The 22225-nt window shown below is 36.7% G+C and overlaps 1 protein-coding gene across 2 annotated transcripts in view; it reads right to left on the bottom strand.

Annotated features, from left to right (window-relative positions):
* FRY (FRY microtubule binding protein) overlaps positions 1–22225 on the bottom strand; it is a 274104-nt gene that overhangs the window by 99445 nt on the left and 152434 nt on the right. For both annotated transcript variants that reach the window (XM_025364711.1, XM_025364712.1), the window contains exons 21-29: positions 20606–20865; positions 20009–20198; positions 19234–19358; positions 15981–16038; positions 14344–14435; positions 13891–14063; positions 12629–12789; positions 11408–11518; positions 4909–5063 (exon numbers count right to left, since the gene is read on the bottom strand). In XM_025364711.1, the coding sequence (XP_025220496.1) occupies positions 4909–5063; positions 11408–11518; positions 12629–12789; positions 13891–14063; positions 14344–14435; positions 15981–16038; positions 19234–19358; positions 20009–20198; positions 20606–20865 (1325 nt within the window). The remainder of the gene's footprint in view (positions 1–4908; positions 5064–11407; positions 11519–12628; positions 12790–13890; positions 14064–14343; positions 14436–15980; positions 16039–19233; positions 19359–20008; positions 20199–20605; positions 20866–22225) is intronic.

The raw sequence follows: 22225 nt of genomic DNA, 5'->3' as shown, positions 1-22225 counted from the left end.
CCTTCAGCCAGAGGTTTGCCTGGGTCAAGGTTATATCTGTTCCCCAGCAACAGCCCCAGTGGGAATGACTGAGGTTTCTTTTCTCTTCCAGTCCTAATTCCTTCATTTCCCCATAGATGTTGACCCCAAGGGCCCACCCTAATAAATGTCCCGCATTCAAATATCCATCTCAGTCTGTTTTCTGGGAGATCCAACTTTTGACTTGCATTGATAGACACTTAGACTGTTTTCACTTTTTCATTATAGTGCCACAAACACCAAATGTGCTGGCCTTTCTTTAGAAAAAATTCATAGAGAGGTCATGCACGGTCAAAGGGCACATTTAAAATTTTGGCAGATACTGATATATTGCCCTCCAAAATAGGTTTATTAATTTTTATTCCAAAATGATTACTTTTCTGTAACTTGTATTTTTAAATAAACACAGTCTGTTTGGTGGGTCTGATGAAAAATTGGGGAACTACCCCCAGATGATGGTGGTGATGATAATGAGTGTCAGAACGATGTTGAATGATGGGCGACATTGATGTTATCATGTGCTTACTTTGTGCCAGGTACTGTGCCAAGGCCTTTACTTAGATTTATTATTTAATCTTCACAACAAGCATGCAAGGCCTAGAGAAAAGTACTTGCTTCAGGTCGTGTGGAAGTGGTGGAGTCCAGACTCCTAAATAAGTCTGACTTCAAAGAATTCAAGCTCTTCTCCACAATGCTCACAGTCTCCTAGACAGTCCACAATAGTGCATTTCATAGCCAGTGTAGTTTGGAATGGTTACAAACTGCTGTATCTCGGAACAGACCTTTCTGCCTATAAAAGTAGAAAGGAAACTCCCTTCTGAGCCTTATAGTAGCAGAGATGCTTTACCTATGTCTCTGTCTTCTGACACTGGAATTTAATACTAATACATTTATATATATACAAATATATATATATATATGAACCAAATATATTGCTGAATCGCTGGAGATTTAAAGGCAGGAAAAGGGCAGACAAAGCCTCCCTCTTACTAGGCAGGGTCATGCACTTGACCTTGTATTTAGAGAATTTATTTTGTTGTTGAAGAATGAGCTACGAGATTCATGAGCAACAACATTGAAAGGAATAACAGATCCAGAAAATGAAAGAAACCCAGAGGAGGAAACAATGAAGGAGATTTCAAATAAGCAAAAGAGTACAAAGAAAGTATCTGTACTTAGATGTTGAAAACAGGCTGAGAAATGGAATCTTATACCTTTCAGTATTTAATTATTCAGCATAGGCAGAGCAAGGGTAAAAGATAAAGACAGCTGTGATCACACCAAATAAAAATCAAATGATAAAATAAATATGGGAGGTAGATATGACTCAAAAAGTAAACAAGAAATCAAACTATCTAGAAGAGAGGAGATACTGAAGAATTTGGGAAATGTCGGCTAGCTCTGGCTTACCTAGTACTACGTTACAAAGCTCAGGACGGCTCTGAGGTATTCTGAAGAGAAAGATTTTACTAGTTAATTGAGGTGATTACTTCACAGCTGTTCTCCAACAACTATTGAATAACAGCGTTTATGGCGTATTTACCATTTGTTAGGCCTTAGGCCAAGAGGTTGTTTTTGCTTAATCATTACTCGAACCCTGTCATCAACCGTATTTCACTAGCGGGTAGGCATCTGCAGTAATTTGTTCAAGAACACACAGCTTGATTAGAGGTCGAGTGAGGATTTGAACCCAAGATAGCATGTTTCTGGAGCCCAGATTCCCAACTCTGCTCTCCGGAAATACTCCAGATGGCTGACACAACCAAATAAAGTTATTTATCATCAGTTAGGGAGTGTGATTGGGATTTATGAATCATAAGCTTTGCTTGTCTTCCTTGTTGATAGATGGATATTATTCCCTGAAGAAATGGGCATTTACTTCTAAGAATTCAAGTTTGCTAAGCCTGACTTAAATTAGGAAGATTTATAGAAAGTTAACTTAAAGAAAAACAAACATACAAACAATGCCAACACAAACCACCACCAAAAATAAATCCAACAAAATTATTTAAAAATCAACACTTTGCACTTTGTTCTTACACACAATTCTAAAACATCTATTAAACACATTTTAAGAGTGTGTTGGAAGGTAAAAGTAAAAATAATGAAATTCTTCAGTATTTAATTAAAACGTAAAGAGAATTCTGGTGCGTTAAGCTAGTGATTGGAAATGGCCTATACTCTTAATACACAATTTACCTCGATTTATAACCTTGGAAAGTCATTTAGTTTCTTTCTCAATTTCCTTATCTATCTTATTCTAATCTCATTTGAAGTCAGGGAAAAATCAATACGGACACAAACAGAAGCCATATAGTTATTTGAACTAAAGCTGGCTAACGAGTAAGCAATTTTTTGTACTAAACTTTTAGTAGTGAGCTGTATCTAATAGCTTTTAATCACATATGTTAACATATTTTATGAAAAATTTTGCAAAATTAATACTGCCAGTTCTACCATCACTTTCTTTTTCCTAATTTCCTTTGGTCCTATTCAAGTTCTGTTCTGATTTTCTATCTCCTAATATCACCAGAGTCATAGCATAGCATAGCATAGCTATAGAGTTTTGACTAGAGAACAGTAAGTTCACAGCACATGCACACACACACACTCACACTCACACACAGTCCATTACTGCTGGAAAAATAACCAAAAAGAAGGATGTAGAGAACCATTTTTCCCCATTGCCACAGCTAATGAACATTGATGTATTAATTACACAAAAATGGCAAATCCTCTTTTCTAAAGCTAAAATAGAAAATTTAAATCAACAAGAACATTTAAAAAATTTTAATCTTTCAGGTAATTTAAAGTCAATTATGAGTGGTTTCTTAATAAATAAATGTGCTTATAAACTGTCATAATTCTCTACAAATAAATCCCGGAGATGATAATTCCTATTTGAAAAGGAGGAGATCATTATTTATCTTACAAGAATTCTTTGCTTTAGAAAATGACTTGTAGGAGTTACTGTGTAGATAACTTGTTTGAGAAACTTAAAATAAAATTCAGTTTGCATATGACTTTTCAGAAACATATTTCATAAGGTCTTCAGTTGCTCTTTAGATGCAAACTTACAGAAGACGAATGAAGCAAGAGCTGAAAATACCACAATTGGTTTTGGAAAAAAGTACTGCAAACACAAGCACAATGACTGCTCAAGCCTCTCTGGAGGCCTGTCTAGACTACACAGGCTGAGAATTTATGTGGAAAGAGCAAATTTAGGCAACAGCTGAAATTTTAAATTCTGAACATGCCCTGTGTTGAGAAATGGCAGAAACACTGGTCACTATCTGGACAGTTGGGTTCAAGCCATTGTATTCTTCTGCCCTCTGCCCTTCCTTCAGAATAGATGAGTGTCGTGAATGCAAATAGATATGCAGTATTTGTCTAAGAAACCAAGATAGTGTATAATGATACCTTAAAAAATACTTGGAACATAGCAGGTTTTATGACCTAATATTTTTGTGACTAGAGATATTATTGAAATTGAGACTATGTTGCTAAATTTGTTAAGCATTTATTTGTGCTCCCTAAGGAAAAATACCTAGACTTACTCAGAGAAATTCAGTGCAATATTTTGTGAGATGGCCATGCAATGCAATAAATTTGATTAGGATAGTTCAAGCCAAGTTCACTGGGAAAAGGGCAGTGAAGAGGTGAAACTTATTTTTGTCAAAGAAAGAAGTCCAAGTCATAGATTCTAAATATATTGTTAAAAATCAACGGCTCATGTGAATGAAACTTTATTTTTAGAATGTTGAAATATCTGAAAATTAAAAAAAAGCACTCTGGAGAAAGAGATTTTTGTAACAATGTTCTTTTGGTAATGTCCTAAAGTATATTTTTTAGTAATGCTTATAACAGGAAATAAAACTTGATGGAAAATCAGGCAGTTTAGGTTATATTCATTTGCTCTAACTTTTATGGACATTAAAATCTGTAATAAAAGCTCTACTACTGAAAGCTTTAGATATGAAATATTATCTACTATCTTTATAAAAGAAAGATAAAAATTTTAAGGAGAAACTTGTCTCCCTAAATAGCATGTTCATTTTAGGTTTATTGAAAGTAGACGTCTTCCAAAATACTGTTCTTATTAACTTAGACCTATAACCAATTGGAATTTAAAACTAATTCACTTTTATTCTCTTGATCTGGTAGCTCAAGATAGCTATTTAAAGTGCAACATTTAATTAAAAAGGAAAGTTGACAGTCTATATGAATATTTTCAAAAACAAACGAGTTGGTTTCTCTCAATTTTTCTGATACATAAGCTCTTTATTGCGAATAGCTTATGCAACTTGGAGAACCTTTATTAACCCTTTCATTGTAGCTATGAACTTATTTCAGCACATAAATTATGCTGAATGGCTACACTGAATAACTAATTTATATAACAAAGGCAATGGTTTTAAAAGTGTAATCTATAGAATCTTTGGTGCCACACTTTCTTTTCTTTTTTTCCTTTCTGAAGTTTTTGACAAAGTGAATTTAAAAATTTTAGGCCACTTCCTGGGTTTGGTTTTTTGTAAAGATGGCTGATGGGCTATAGTTCACCCTCATTACAAACATTTCTAGACATTCCTTTAATTCCTATAATGTATCTTTTTTGTCATTTTCAAATCCTGCTGTAATACCTGACTGAATTTCCACGCAATTAGAAAGGTACTGTAACAACAAATCATTTCCTGATAAAATGAGAAAAACCAATGAAACTGCAACCTTACAGGGAGTAGTTTACCTGCTGGGGACACACAGAAAATTTTATATTCTCATATAATTTACTTTGCTCATAGAGTTGCAAAACAGTCAGCTCTCCATCATTCATATCACAAAAGGTAACCCTAAACATACTTGCCACTCATCACTGCTTATAAAAATTCATACCTGCTTCCACATACAGTTGCTATGGCTTTGAAGCAGCCAGATGCAAGTTGGTAGGAACCTGTGTAGCATCGGTCAATTGCCCAATTAAAAAGATTTATTTGGTCAGGATTAAGTTCCAGTAGCAAGACAACAACTTCGCAGCCAAGTTGATGAACCTGAATACATGGAGCAAATCAATATTATTTGTATTTGACGAAAGAATGTTCTAGAGAAAGACACAGATAAAGCTTAGTCAATATAAACTAGGTAAAATGAAAGGAAGACTGAGCTTTCATCTTGGTTAATTTATATGTCATATATTCTTCAAGAGAGTATAATGTCGCAACTGAAAACTGAAATGGATACATCAAATTTGATCATGTAAGTCTGTTACATAGTGTCCACCTATTCTCAATTTTTATCTCTGAAAAGGGGTAGCCGGGCGCAGTGGCTCATGCCCGTAATCCCAGCACTTTGGGAAGCCGAGGTGGGTAGATTACCGAGTTCGAGACCAGCCTGGCCAACATGGTGTAACCCCATCTCTACTAAAAATAGAAAAAATTTGCCGGGTGTGGTGGCATGTACCTGTAGTCCCAGCTACTGAGGAGGCTGAGGAAGGAGAATCACTTGAACCTGGGGGGCAGAGGTTGCAGTGAGCTGAGATTGTGCCATTGCACTCCAGCCTGTGTGACAGAGTGAGACTAGGTCTCCAAAAAAAAAAAAAAAAAAAAAAAAAAAAAGGGGGGGGGGGGGGGGGGGGGGGGACAAAGACTTTATTGGCAATTTTTTTTTGCATTTAAAATATGTCTGAAAAATACATGTATTTGGTTTAAAAAATCCAATATACAAAAGGATATCCTCTATGTATTAGCTCAGAGTATTGTGGGGGGATCATTTGATCATTTGATGTTACCACTGTGCATGCAGGGTGGCCACTCACCTAAAGATTTTGATGCCGGTAGGAATAGTGATAATTATAGTGGCAGATGTGAAGTATGCTTGTGTATCAATGTCTATTCCTACTACAAAGTCTCTTAAGGAAAAAAATCAGAGGAAATATGACCATGAGGACTGGTTACTAAATATACTGCGTGAAGCTTAGCAGCCTATCTTTCAAAAAGAAATACAGTCTCAATAGACTCTTCTTAAAGTTTTTTTTAATTAAAAAATCATACTAGATAGCATTAATAGGATGCTGAATCGATGATTCCTGAAGCTACTCTCAAATACTAGATGGTCAGTGAATATGCACATTTGTCCAGGAGAAGGCTGGTGCCTAGAGGCTACATGTTACTTTCTCCTCAGAAAGTAACATTCTGGCCAGGAGTGGTGGCTCATACCTGTAATTCCAGCACTTTGAGAGGCCAAGACAGGCGCATCACTTGAGGTCAGGAGTTTGAGACCAGCCTGGCCAATGTAGTGAAACCCTGTCTCTATTAAAAATACAAAATTAGCTGGACATGGTGGTGTGTGCCCGTAATCCCAGCTACTGGGGAGGCTGAGGCACAAGAATCGCTTGAACCTGGGAGGCGGAGGTTGCAGTGAGCTAAGATGGTGCCACTGCACTCCAGCCTGGGCAAAGGAGTGAGGCTCTGTCTCAAAAAAAAAAAAAAAAAAAAGTAATATTCTGGTGCCTCCTCCTAAAGTTGTTCACTGTTCTTGCCAGTTGGAACCAGGTTGAAAACACAAGATTCTGGCTTCTTCATTTTTTTTACTTACAGGGTTTGGGCCTAGGTGGGAGTGATATTCTAACTGGATGGTCAAACATCTTCCACCTAGTTCCCCCCAACTGGCTTTAAGTAATTCGCAGCAGATAAAAGCTGATGATATTATTGCAAATGACTTAAAATAACATTTCATTAAAAAGTTAGACTTGAGAGAAGAATCAAGCTTTTACTGTGCTTTAGAAAGTTATATTGAGGTATAAAATACACAGAGATCGTATATAATTCCTATGTATATGATGAGTTATTTTAACACCCTCCTATGATCACCACCAGGTCAAAAACCAGAATATTACCAGCACCACTGAACCCTCCCCTGGGCACTCTCTTAAACACCAGCCTGTCTTTCCTCCCCAGGAGAAACCACTATCCTGACTTCTAGCACTACTGGTTAGTATGGGCAGTTTTTCAGGTCTATATAAATGGAATTATAGGTATATAATTTTGTCTCCTGTGGCTTTAATTTGCATTTCCCTCATGCCATAGACTGAATGTTTGTAACCTCCCAACCCTCAATTCACATTTAATTTTTAACCCCCAAGGTGGTGGTATTTGGAGATGGGGCCTTTAGGAGGTGATTAGGTCATGAGGTGGGGAACCCCTGTGAATGAAATTAGTGCCCTTATAAAAAAGACCCCAGAGAGTTCCCTTGTCCCTTATGTTAAGTGAGGACACAGCAAAGAGACTGCTGCCTATGAACCAGGAAGGAGGCCCTCACCAGACATAGATCTGCCAGCACCTTAACCTTGGACTTCTTGGCCTCCAAAACTGTAAGAAATAAATTTCTGTTGTTGATAAGCCACTAGTCTATGATATTTTGTTATAGCTGCCTGAATGGACTAAGACACATGATTATTAATGAGTTTGAGAACCTTTTCTTATGTTCACTGGTCAGTTAGGTAACCTCTTCTGTGAACTGCTTAAGTTTCTTGCTGATTTTTCTACTGAGTCTGTATTTATCTTATCTATTTGTAGGAGTCCTTTATATATTCTAGATAAGAAGCCTCTGCTGATTGTGCATTACAGACATCTCTCACTTTATGGCTAGCCTGTTCATGCTCTTAATGGTGTCTTTTGGTGAATAAAAGTTATTAGTTCTTCCTTAGGGTTAGTAATTTTTGCATTCTGCTCAAGAAATCTTACTGTAACCCCAGGGATGAAGATATTCTGGATTATTTTCTAGAGACTATTATTTTAGCTGTTACATTTAGATATGCAATCCACCTGCAATGAACTTTTGTAAAGTGTGAGGAAAGGGTCAAATTTCTTTTTCTTTCTTTCATTTAGTAAGGCTATCCAACTGACCCCAAATTACTTATTGGAAAAAACCATTTTTCTCATTGTTCTGCAGGGCCATCTTTGAAATAAACCATGTGTGCATATACATAATACATCGTAATTTTCTGGCCTCTCTATTCTACTCCATTAGTATATATATACTTATTCTTGGCCAATAGTTCGGTGTTTTAATGACGATACATTTATAATAAGTATTGATTTCTGCTAAAGTGAATCCTCTCATTTTGATTATATTGTTCAAAATTATCTTAGCTATTTCTGGTCCTTTGCATAGATAGATAGATAGATAGATAGATAGATAGATAGATAGATAGATATTTTTTTAAAGGAACTTCCAGTTGTCACAAATATCTTGCTCAGATTTTGACTAGAATTGCATTGTCTCCATATTGCATTGTCCTCCATTCTGGAGGAGAATGACTTCTTTACAATAGTGAATCTTCCAGTTCAATAGCATGGTATATTTTTCCATTTATTAGATGTTTAATTTTTCTCATTAATGCCTTACATATTTCTATGTATGAGGCTTTGCACATTTTTGTTAGGTTTATTCCTAAGTATTTAATGTTAATTCCTAATTTTAAAATGCCATTATAAGTGGCATAATTAAAATTTTATTTTTCCAGCTCCTTATTGTTGCTGTACTGAAATATAATTGATTTTTAATTTTGACCTTTCATATGGCAACCATGCTAAATTCACTGACTAATTCCAACACTTTGTCTAAAGACTTGTTGGAATTTCCTTCACACACAATTGTGTCACCTGTGAACAATGAGTTTTACTTATGTTTTATTATTCTTTATAATCTCTTCTTTCCTACTGCATTGGCTAGGATCTCCAGTATGATGTTGATAGAGGTGGTGACAGTAAGCTTCCTTGGCCATTTTAATCTCAGAGAGAATACTTTCAAATTAACTATTAAATATGATGTTTGCATATTTTATATTAAATATGGTGTTTATACGGTGTTTTGTTTCAAGGTGCCTTTTGTCAAACTAAGGATGTTCTTTTCTATTTGTAGTTTTGCCAGGAGTTTTTCTCTTGAATAAATGAAGAAGTTTATCAAATGCTTTTCTTGCATCTGAGATCATGTTTTTGAGATTCTGTGAATATAGTTAATATATGAATGAACTGACAGACATTTGAATATTAACCAACCTTACAGTCCTTGAATAAACCCAATTTGACCATGGTAAATCATTTTTTTCTATATCACTAAATTCAATTTTCTAATATTTTATTTAAAGTTTTGTATCTATGTATTAGGGACAATCTCATGAATGAGACTGCCTTTTAATTTTCTTTCTTGCTACAACCTTTTCTTGTTTTATTATCAAGGTTATTCTGGTTTCACAAAATGTACTGGGACGTATTTCCTTTTCATCTGTTTTCTCTTTAAAAATTTGCATTGAATCCATGCAATTTGTTCTTTAAATGCTCAGTAGAATTCATTAGTAAAGCCATCTGGTTTTATAGTTTTCTTTTTTTTAACACTTTAAAGAAAGTCACTCCCTCTTTCTTGATTGAACTTGCCATGGATTTGTGAATTTTTTTAGCATTGTAACAAATTCAACTTTTGGTTTAATGATCACTACCATTAATTTGTTTCCCTTTCATTAATTTCTACTCTTATTTCTATTATTTCCTTCATAGTACTGTTTTTGAGTTTGATATTCTATTCTTTTTCTAACTTCTTGTGATGGATGCTTAGGTCATGGATAATCAGCCTTTTCTCTCTTTAATATGAGGGTCTTCAAAAAGTTCATGGAAAACGTATATTATGAAAAAATTATGCATGGATTAAATTTTTTTTTTGCACCAAAATAAACTTGTGCTAACTTGTTATAACATGTCTGAACAGAATTTAGTTTGAGGCACTAAGAAGGAGAAGACATCAGTTTGAAAACAGCCCCTATCAGAGTAACATGAATTCTGCTGAAATTGAAGCAAGTACAAACATCAAATTTATAGTGAAGCTTGGGTGGAAGAATAGGGAAATCATTGCTGCTTTACAAAAAATGTATAGGGGCAATTCTCCCAAAGAAATTAGCAGTTTACAAATAGATAACCTGTTTTAAGATGGTGATGAAGATGAAGCCCCCAGTGGTAGACCATCCATACCAATTTGTGAGGAAAAAATTCATTTAGTTTGTGCCCTAATTAAAGAGGACTGATGATTAACAGCAGACACAATAACCAACACCACAAACATCTCAACTGGTTCATCTTATACAATCCTGACTGAAAAATTAAACTTTAGCAAATGTTCCATGTGATGGGCACTAAAACTCATCAGCAGTAGACAAGCAGAGCTTTCAATGACAATTTTCAACAAATGGGATTAAGATTCTATAGATCTTCAAAGAATTGTAACAGGAGATGGAACATGGCTTTACCAGTGCTATCCTAAAAACAGCGCAATAAAAACAACGGCTACCAAGAGATGGAAGTGGTCCAGTCAAAGCAAAAGTGGACTAGTCAAGAGCAAAAGTCATGGCAACAGATTTTTGGGGTGCTCAAGGAAAGTCACTTGTTGACTTTCCGGAAGGCTAAAGAACAATGACATCTGCTATTATAAAAGTGTTTTGAGAAAGTTAGCCAAAGCTTTAGCAGAAAAATATCTCGGAGAACTATACCAGAAAGTCCTTTTTCACCATAACAATGCTCCTGCTCATTCTTCTCATCAAATGAGGGCAATTTTGCAAGAGATTTGATGGGAAATCATTAGGCATCCATCTTACAGTCCTGACTTGGCTCCTTCTGACTTCTTTTGGTTTCCTAATCTTAAAAAAATCTTTAAAAGCCACCCAATTTTCTTCAGTGAATAATGTAGAGAAGGTGGCGCTGACGTGGTTAAGTTTCTAGGACTTAGTTCTGGGATGGATTCTTTAGGCATGGATTAAGCAAAGACTTCAAAAAATGTCTTGACCTTGATGGAGATAACGTTAATAAATAAAGTATATATTTTTAAAATTTTTATCTTTTAATTCTATTCTTCCACAAAACTTTTTGAAGTCCCCTTGTATATGCGTTTAAGGCCATGCATTTCATTCTAAGAAAGGCTTTACTTGCAGCCCACAAGTTTAGTATATAGTACTTTCATTATTCTTCAGTTAAAAATATTTTCCAGTTTCCATAGTAATTTATTCTTCAACTCATTGGTTACCAGGAAGTATTTTTTAAAATTATCTTTTTGTTATCGAATTGAATACCAACTTAATGCTACTCTGATTAGAGAACAGAGTCTATCATTTCACTAATGTGACCTTTGTTGAGATTTGCTTTATGACCCAGCTTATGGGCAATTTTGATAAATGTTACTGTCTTTTTTATCTTGATGTATCATAGTGTAAAGTGAACAACACATAAATCTATATTTGTATGGCTGATGTGTGAAGAGGCTGTATTGTGAACAATGCTTGTACATCTCAGTAACTCAACTGAGGCGGAACACAGACGACATTTAAAACCAATGTATTTTTGCCTATACTTACTCGTAAATCTTGACAAGCCAGAATGTTGTCAAGCCATTTATATAGGTAGCCATCCGGGGAAAGGCCCACATTGTCGAAGACAGGGCCACAGCACAGTACTGCTGACATTGCCTGGTGATAAAAACACAAGACATGGAAGTGAAACTTGGAATGATCTGATGGTATCCAACTGACTTTATAAAACATAACTGTCAGACTTACAAATGATAAGGACCCTCTAAAGACACTTATTTCCCCAAGATTTTTAAAGCATTCTTTAGTAGATTTACTAAAAAATACCGGATTCCAAATTTGGCTTTCATAAGAATTAAAAACCCATAAGTTTACCTTTGTGGACTTTTAATTTTATCATTGTAACAACTCTTTATGACCAGAGTAAGTATTCAAAACCAAAAAACCATTTTGCAATATTTAAAATAAGCTTTCCTTCAATGTTTCAAGTGAATTCTGCTTATAAGATAAATATAGCTTTTCAAATTTTGCTTTTAGGACAAATATTGGACTAATGTATTGAACTGAGACAGTATAAAATATATGAAAAATATGAAAGTAAATAATCATAATCCTTAATCAAAGGTAAATAAAATGAAAAATATAAATTTAGTACCTCTAAAGGGGTGGGTGGAGGGATAAATCAAGGGAAAGTAGAAGAGGGTATCTTGAACAACTTTGTAATTGGCAGGTCCAACTGACTATCAGGGCCATAGTTTAAATTAGCTCCACCGAGGCGAAGGTAACCTGAGAGTCAGCAACTTATGTTCTGTATGACAGAGCTGATATACAGTTAGTTTTCTGAAGGAAATTGGACTGTAAAGGAGTCATGCTTCTGAAGGCTTTGAATAGTCCTAGTTGGGGGGAAATTTATTTCTGGCAGTCTTCTAGGACAAAAGGACATTAAAAAGGGAATGCTGCTCTGGGTAGATTTTGAACTTGGGGTGTTGTCTATTTTTTTCTTTTTAGGTTGATAGTTAATTGACAAGGCAGCTATATAATGGGTAAATGAGCAAAAATATATGGTTCCCATACAGGAGAAATATGAGAAGAAAATGGGAGCTTAGAAAAGCTATGCATGTGTGTGTCCATGTGATTTTTTTGTACGTGCACTTAGATTTTATTCTATTATATCGTATTATTTAAGTTTATTTTTAAGGCATGGTTATTAGTTTCATGAGAGAGACCATCCATCTGACAAAAGTCATTCGTGAGTACAATGTCACCTACTTTTAATGCACAATACTGATATCTTGTAATCTGATGATTTCTGTCACTGTAACGATCCAGAGGAGTGAACATAATGCTGAAGGGTCCTGCCCACTGGCTGAATAAGATGAAAAGATGGTGCCTCAGGCTTTGCTGGGGGAAAAGAAATCTTCGGTGGTGAACTACGGAGAAAAACACACTCAGAGGTTACAAGACTGGAAATACTCTATATGGCCGTTATGTATATTTCTTACATTTTGAGGAAAGGAACCACTTGATTTTTTAACTACGATTTTCTTTAGGCAATGAAACATGCACTTAAAAAGTCAAGCCATGTTTTCTTTTCTAAGTGTTCGCTCTTCCCGTCCTCACGCTGCAGTCAGCAGCACCTTGACTCAGAGTGGGAAAGAAAGATCAAAAATAGGACCTGCAGGGATTTTTTTCTAATCAATACCTGGGAAAACTGCAACACTTTCCACTCAGCTGCTGCTTACATATTAAATATTTTTTGACTGTTGCCCATCTTTAAGAGAACTCGGAAACAGCATAGACTGTCTATTTCAAACTCACATAGGTACTTCACTTTAACTGAAGAAGTAAACTCAAATCTTACTTTAGGGTCACTGAAGCTGAGAAGGATTGGTAAGGAGGCTACTAACATCAAAATGGTGAAAAGCAGAAACATTAGTTGACAAGGGACTTTTTGTAATAATACCAAAAACTTTTAATTATAATAGTTTTTTATAGCAAACTAACCAGCTATTTTATTTTCTATGTTCTATTAGAATGAATATGTTTCATACCCATTTGCTCTGTGAAAGAAAATTTTCTCCATAATGTAATATTTAATCGAATGTAAAATATATTAAGCTTTATATACATTTAATGTGTTGGTAGGATAGAGTCAGAGAGAAGAAATATTGCTGAAATTACCTGTTCACAGATTAGTATAGAGACAATGTGAAAAAAAATGAAGCCTGTGAATGTTCCCTCTGAATTACTTCCTTCCTATGGAAATCACATCAGTTCATTTTCAGATGGAAACCAAAACAAAGAATAGAAATGACACACACAAAGCCAGATTTAATACTTATCATTCCCTTTCCAACTCTGTGCTGAGTAATGACAATCTGTTCTCAAAAAATGTCCTAGTATCTCAAAGTAAATAATCCCATCCCAGACCTGCATAAAGGCCAGTAGGGTTAAAGAGGAAAGCACGGTAATAAAGAACACAAATGGGCTTCCAAGCATGAATGGTAATTTCTTGTAATGGATCACTATACCTGGAACACACTGAATCAAGTTGGCGACCATTGCACTAAAATGCGCCCGGATATCTTTAAGAATTTCAACTTCTTTGTCATTTTCAGCTTCTAGGAGCATGCGGGTCAAGTCCACGTATTCTAAGAACAAAGCTCCCAGGGCTAAAGTATCCCGCTCTAAGGCTCCATTTGTGCTGTAATAAAGGAAAATTAAATTTTTAGATGATCAGTCTTTATGTCAAACTAATACAGGCTTCATGAAAACTAAGATTCACTGTCACAACTCATACACTAAAGTTGTTCCTAACCTATATGCAGTGTAAAGAAAATATGAAAAAAGAAAAAGCGAGCTTTTTGGATTTTTCTAAGTTAAGGGTATTATATTTAAAAACAAAAGAAAAGAGAGAGACAGAAAGAAAGACAAAAAGATCAGTATGGTGAGAAGAGAGCAACTCGGTAGAATTCTGACCCTACCTGTCACTTATTACACCAGCATCAGCCAGAAGTTCGAAAATTCGAAGTAGCTGTAGCCTTAACAAGTCTCGCCGTTCTCGGCGTTTCTTGTTCTGTGTAGAAAAAGGTAGTATCACTTACAGACATGGGCAAAACAATATTAACTTTGCTTTAGAAAATGGTATTAAGAAGAGGCATAATCTAGTAATTTTCAATTTTCTAAGCATAACAGTCAGCATATATTTTGCTTTCTTCCTAATCCTCAGAGGAAATGCTTGCTATCTACAGGCTGTAAGAGAAGCACATCATAAGTGGGTCAGTAAATGTTAGGTGGAAATGTTGAGAAACAACAAGGCCTCATTTCCCAGCTGCTCTCAGTGTCTGCTGAAAGGCGGAAGCATCTGAAACCAATGAAAGGGGCAGGGGACATGAAGTAATCCCAGTTCCGGTCATGGAAGTAACACTGTTCTTATTCACACTGCTGAATTTCCGTTATTTCTTTATTTTTACATTTTAATTATTTATTTATTTTTGAGATACGATCTCACCGTGTCACCCAGGCTGGAGTGCAGTGGTGTGATCTTGGCTCACTGTAACCTTGAACTCCTGGGCTCAAGTGATCCTTCTGCCGCAGCCTCTCGAGTAGCTAGGATCTATAGGCGTGCACCACCACACCCGGCTACTCGAGTAGCTAGGACTACAGACATGCATTACCACACTCGGCTAATTTTAAACATTTTTGTAGACCTAGGTCTTGCAGCCTGGTCTCAAACTCTTAGCCTCAAGTCATCCTTCCACACTGGCCTCTCAAAGTGCTGGGATTACAGGCATGAGCTACTGCACCTGACCTAATTTCTGCTATTTCTTGTATCATTGCTACTATATGAGAAAGTTTCTTTTCTCTTTCTTTTTTTTTTTTTTTAAGACAGAGTCTTGCTCTGTCACCCAGGCTGGAGTACAGTGGCGTGATCTCGGCTCACTGCAACCTCCACCTCCCAGGTTCAAGCAATCCTCCTGACTCAGCCTCCTGAGTAGCCGGGACTACAGGTGCGCGCCACCAAGCCCAGCTAATTTTTGTATTTTTAGTTGAGATGGGGTTTCACCATGTTGGCCAGGATAGTCTCAATCTCTTGACCTGGTGATCCGCCCGCCTCGGCCTCCCAAAGTGCTGGGATTACAGGCGTGAGCCACCATGCCCGGCCCTTTTCTAGTCTTTTTATTATTTTTATCTGGGTACAAAAACTTTTCAGAATTCACTTCAGGGAAGGTGATGCTGGGTAAAATGCCTCATATGCCAGATGAGACAAATTACATTCTTGGCCATTCAACTACTTGTAAAAAAAACAAGCAAACACACAAAAACCCAAAATTCAATTTTAATTCAAATCTCCTGCAAAAGAATGTGATAGTTGACATACATGAGTATTTTAAGTTGTTTTGCATTTATATGTTTAGGACATAAAATCTATAGAACCATTTTATACTAATTACTTAATGAAAACTGAAAGATAATAAAAACAACAAAAGTTAAAATATCAAGAGTCATTGTTAAAAGTTGTTAGGTGTTTGTATTCTTTAGGGGAAACCACTGGGTTTGATTTAAATTCAGATGATTGTCCAAAAAACCAAGCCTTAATTATTTAAATTCAAATTCTTACCTCTGGTCTTCTTTCCAGAGCTTCTTTCATTAATGGATGAAGTTCTTCTACCAGTTCTCTACGGACGAAAAAGGTCAATTTTGAAATTCACTGTTTTTGACACCAAACTTGTTACTAAATACTCTATATCCATTCAATCCCAAATCACTTGCTGTTTGCACTTTGCTTCTAACACTACAATCTCCCTGACCTCTCCATTTCCCAATCGTGCGCTAGGCTAGAAACAGGTATTGTCCATACTTTGTATTATTCGTCTTAATTCCAGTGCTATGCATATAATTTTGGCTCAGTAACTATTTATTGACTTGATTTTGATTTAATGTTCCGGAGATCTCTATGGCAAAAACAAACAAACAAACCCTTTGTGAACAATTAAACAAACAATATTTTCCAAGTATTTTCTAAATTCAAGTACTTTACTACAAGCTATGGAGCTGAAGATAAATAAAATTGAGCCCCTGCACACAAGAAATTTTCAGTCTAATTAGTGGAAAAGAGATGGGTGCGATTACCCCAGCGCTGCATTTGGGATCTGTGCTCAGGAGACTGACCTCTAGTTGACTTTAAAACAAAGCCTTTTTTGGATTTCAGAGCTAAATTCCTTTATTTCCACTATATAATAAATAAAAAATTCTGTATGGCAAGTACTAAAATTGTGAGATTCTCATCAAAACCTTTTCTTTTATATAGTAAAAATATAAATCTTGATCACAATATATGTCTTTGTCCTGATTATCTCCAGTTCTCAACATTATACTTTCTAATCTAATTAGTTCTCTTCTTCAAGAAGTAACTTCTGAATCGCTAGGTCAAAAAAACAGACAAAAAGATAAGATGTAGCTTGTTGTCAGACTAGTATGTAGGTATTTTGTCTACAGTATGCCCAGGTTTGAAAACCTTGTACTTTCTGGTAGGATATTTTGTTCTATTAAACATCACCAGCCAGGAAAATCCAAAGATGGGAGTAAACTCTATGCCATTCCATACTGAGAGACAGAAAGCCTGGGTTCGATTTCCGATTTCTCCAATGCAGACATTAGAATTTCTTCATCGAAGAAATGGGAATAACATCGATAGTCTCCTTCACTTTACAGTGGCCATTTAACAAATATTTACATTGTGAATATTTACATTTAATATGTCCTCTCAATAAATTTATGAGATGGATTCTATAATTATACTAACATTTAAAAAACTAGACATACACTTATTTATGTTTATTTACTATGCCAATTTTATAGTTGAGAAAACTGAAGCCCAGAGACATTAAGTTTTCTAGACTCACGAGGCTAGTTGGTTACATAATCTTACCTGTCTCTAGGAATATTTAGAGGTCCATATATGCAAAACAATCTTAGATTATTCGGGAAAGAATGTTGGGTAATTTCAGGGATTGTTATTGTTATCTCTTTTTCTTTTCTTTTCTTTTTTTTTTTTTTTTTTGGTGACAGAGTCTCACCCAGGCTGGAGTGCACTGCAACCTCTGCCTCCCAGGTTCAAGCTATTCTCCTGCCTCAGCCTCCTGAGTAGCTGGGACTACAGGCGCACACCACCATGCCTGGCTAGTTTTTGTACTTTGAGTAGAGATGGGGTTTCACCACGTTGCCCAGGCTGATCTTGAACTCCTGACCTCAGGTGATCCACCCGCTTTAGCCTCCCAAAGTGCTGGGATTACAGGCATGAGCCACTGCGCCCAGCCATCTCCTTGTATTTCTATATGATATTTTGTCTTAACTAATTAACCAATAACTAGTAATAAACTCTGGTTAACTGGTACCTACACAGTCAGAACCCACAATTACTTCTTTTAAGAATGAAATCTGGGCTGGGCACGGTGGCTCACGCCTGTAATCCCAGCATTTTGGAAGGCTGAGGTGGGCGGATCACAAGGTCAGGAGTTCGAGACCATCCTGGCCAATATAGTGAAACCCCATCTCTACTAAAAATACAAAATATTAGCTGGGAGTGGTGGTGCGCACCTGTAATCCCAGCTACTCAGGAGGCTGAGGCAGGAGAATTGCTTGAACCTGGGAGGCAGAGGTTGCAGTGAGCCGAGATCATGCCACTGCACTCTAGCTTGGGCAGTAGAGTGAGACTCTGTTTCAAAAAAAAAAAAAAAAAATTAAAACAAAATCTGACTCTAACCATAAATAACCTAGATCTTTTTCAATAGCCTCTAAAACATCTTATTAATCTTTATTTTTCAAGTAGGGTTTCTCACAAATGCTTGGAGGTTTCTCATTTCTATCTACATGGAAAATTTTGTTTGAGATTTTATTTGTCCATATAGGGTTTTGTTGCTTAGCTAAAGTCATCAGAGGCAACCCAAACTAACATTTTACAATGTCTCTTTCAAAGGCTTTGAGAGTGCTTCAGATGGAATGTTTATTTGATTGCAAATGTGAATAAATAAGGAATCCAGAAAGTAGGTATATGGTTATATTAAGGCAAAGAAAGTGCCCTACAGAAAGATCAACCAAGTTGGGCGTGGTGGCTCACACCTGTAATCCCAGCACTTTGGGAGGCTGAGGCGGGTAGATCACTTGAGGTCAGAAGTTTGAGAACAGCCTGACCAACATGGTGAAACCCCGTCTCTACTATAAATACGAACATTAGCTGGACGTGGTGGTGCAGGTCTGTTGTCCCAGCTACTCAGAAGACTGAGGCAGGAGAATCGCTTGAATCTAGAAGGCAGAGGTTGCAGTGAGCTGAGATTGCGCCACTGCACTCCAGCCTGGCAACAGAGCGAGACTCTCTCAAACAAATGAACAAACAAACAAACAAACAAACAAAGAAAAAGAAAGAAAGAAAGAAAGAAAGAAAGAAAGGAAGATCAACCAACGGAACTGAACACATTAGAAAGGGTTTTATCAATGCTTAACCTTTGAGAGTCCGTTGGGTAAATGTCTGATGAGCAGACTGTTGTTATTTTGACGTGATAGCCTCTGAACAGTCTGTCTAACTGGGATTGATACTGAATTATCTTCATTTATAGTTGTCTAAAACAAAGCTTGCCAGTGAAATAAAATTTGAGAGGTAAAATCAAAGTTGCAATGACTAAAAGTGACAGGTGAGGCAGTTGCAAGGAATGCTTGTTACATGCACATCAACCAAGACGATGTAGTGGGAGTCACACAAAGCCTATAAACTCTCCAGGTACCCGCCAACACACAGACTTAAATTTGAGTTAATAAAGGAACGACAATAGCAGCAGCATGTATGAATTTAGAACAACTCATTAAGACTACTGTACCTGAAAACAAGGGAATTTGTTCTTCCAAATCCTAAAACTAAGGACTCTGTGATCTCAATGCTCTCTAGTCTCATCAAAGGCACCAACTGCTTTAACAGAACTCCCACCGATGGGGTGCCTATGGCCTGAAACAAGTTGAATACAAGTGAAAAAGAGGTAACATGGTAACGGATGGTTCCTTTAATCAAAGGATGATTCCATTGTAACAGTTTCAAAGTACTGAACCACATCCCAAGGCACTGCCATCATTTCAGGAAACACACACACACCTACACACACACACACACACACACACAACCCCACAAATTTAATACAGCAAAATGAATGCAGGTCTCACCTGGAACACAAATTCTAAAAAAAAATTTTATAATGGTTTTCTTCTTTTTAAAACCATTTAAGTCTACAAAGCTATCTTTAACAAGATAATTTATTTAATCAAGGCATGATTTAAAGGTGAATATTCAGTGAGGAGGGACAGAAATGTAGTGTGGTGTTGCAGGACACAAACCAAACCTCAGGGCATGAATAAATACAAGTCACTCTATGGTCTTAAGCAAGTTTCTCAACTTTTCTTTATCTTTGGTTCCCCACTTGTCAGGGAGGAGTAATAAATTATTCATATAAACACTCAATGGAATTTAGAAATGTGTAGGATGAAAATCTGATCCCATAATACTCCAGATGGCAGGCACAGTGCAATGTGCACTGTGAACTCTAGACAAACAAGCTAAAAAAAAACCTTACAGAATAATTCTTCTGAAGCATGTCATGTCACCTTGTTATCGTAGCTCACTGTACCATCAGGTGTGGTCGCCATTATTTCTGGAGTGGAAGCTCTTAAGTGTCCTGGGCTCATAATACTGGGTTTTGCAACTCCAAAACAAAGAATTAGGTAGTTTCTCCACAAAGTGACATAGTTGTCTCCGCTGCCGGCAGTGCTGGTTTTCTTGGCATTAATTGGGCTACTAGAAATATGGAATCAAAAACAAGAGTGAAACTAAGTTCTGGATTTTAAATATCACTTATTAAATAAAGATCATAGGAAGTACTCAAATAGAGTTGAACAACTGTCGATTGAGAATGTTATTCGAAGAGTATCTGCATTGGATGAGGAGTCAAACAGAAGAACTTTCAAGTATCTTTTACCATTAAAAGTCTGAAATTATAGACTTAGACAATCATACTGATTATTGAGGAAAAAACCCACTAGCTTTAGACAAAAATTTTTTAATGTTTTTACTCAATGTTAAGAATTCTCTAGTAGGAAGTTCAGAAATTGGGATGATAACATCCCAATCTCTTGTACAAAATGAAAACTTAAGAGGGCAAATGGAAAAACAACAGGGCAGAGGAAAACACAAGGATGCCTTACTTTGGGTCCACCAGAGGCATCACTGACTGGAGTCGAGTGAAGGCATAAGGCCAGGCATAGCTGAGGGCTGTGGGGCAGTGCTTGGGTAAGTTCTCCTGCCGGAGGAAGCTGAAGAGGCAGAGGACCCATGGGTCTTTGACAGACTGTGCGAATATCCAGACATGGGAAGGGCTTTTCACATCATAATGGCTATTGACCAGGACTGCGTTCCATTCCACCAGCCACTGCAGATCCACATTGTGGGTCAGTGGTAACGTTGCCTGTAGGTATAAGAGGTAGGTTGTGAGTTAAACCCGAACTGAAGTTATCCCTCCTCCACAGGGCTCAGCCTGGATACTCATTCTTGCACAGTGCTTTTCCTGAGTGCACTGGACTGGCTTTGAATCTGAAATACCAATCCTGCACCTACCACATTTGACCTTGGTGTGTGGTCATCAGTCTTCCTATGCTAGATGATAAGCAGCTTAAGTGCAAAATTTAAGAACGTGGATCATATTTTGACAGGTTTATCGTCACAGAGCACTGTGTATCAGTACACAGAAGCTGTTCACTAATTATTTGTTGAATGAACATATGACAGTAAATTTAAACTGAACCATGGATTCACTATTTTAAAATTCTGAAAAGTTATTCATCTCTGAGATTCACAAATACGTTTTTATCATTGTAATTAATACATTCTTAAAGCTATGATCTTCTCTATCTTTCCTTACACTAAAATATCTTCCCTTTGATTTAGAGAGAGGGCTAAGCACAATCTCTTTTATGAAGGGCATTCTACTGACAGTTTTTGAGATAAGATACCTACATATTCTTATTTTATGTATGATGTATGTATGAAGACAGAGTCTTGCTCTGTCACACAGATTGGAGTGCAGTGGTCTGTGATCCTGGCTCACTGCCACTTCCGCCTCCCAGGTTCAAGTGATTCTTGTACCTCAGCCTCCCGAGTAGCTGGGATTACAGGTACACGCCACCATGCCTGGCTAATTTTTGTATTATTGTTTAGAAGAGACAGGGTTTCACCATGTTGGCCAGGCTGGTCTCGAATTCCTGACCTCAAGTGATCTGCCTGCTTTGGCCTCCCAAAGTGCTGGCATTATAGGCGTGAACCACCACACCCGGCCAAGATACCTACATATTCTCGCCCTATGATAGCAAGTAAAAATAAAAATCTCTTGAAATCTCTTGAAAGGTAAATATCTATATTAATAAGTTCTTATATTCCATTTTGTTTTCTTTTAAGTCTAGATACCAAAGTTCAGGGGAAATCAATTTTCAAATAATCCAGCTATTGTGCCAAGAGAGGACACTGCTTTTATGTTTGTTAGGCATGTAAAATGATAAGTTTATCTGTTGGGTTTATGAGTTCCCATGGGTAAGAGTGTTTTAATAGTGGCCTCAATGGTCAATAGGCTGTAAGGGGCAGAGATGGAGCTGCAGAGCCTGAGAGATGAGATGGCAACATAGCCTCTGCCCAAAGCCGGTGACCTGGGAAAATTACTGAACATCCTAGAATCTCTGTTTATTGAATGTATGACTTGGGAATTATAATGCTGATCTCACCAAATCTTTCAGTGAATTACATGAGATAACAGCTGTAAAAACACCTGGCACAAA

This window comes from Theropithecus gelada, chromosome 17 (genome assembly GCF_003255815.1).
Source record: "Theropithecus gelada isolate Dixy chromosome 17, Tgel_1.0, whole genome shotgun sequence".
Classification (NCBI taxonomy): Eukaryota; Metazoa; Chordata; class Mammalia; order Primates; family Cercopithecidae; genus Theropithecus; species Theropithecus gelada.
Note: the sequence above shows the minus strand (reverse complement) of the source record. Positions and strands in the feature narration are given on the sequence as shown.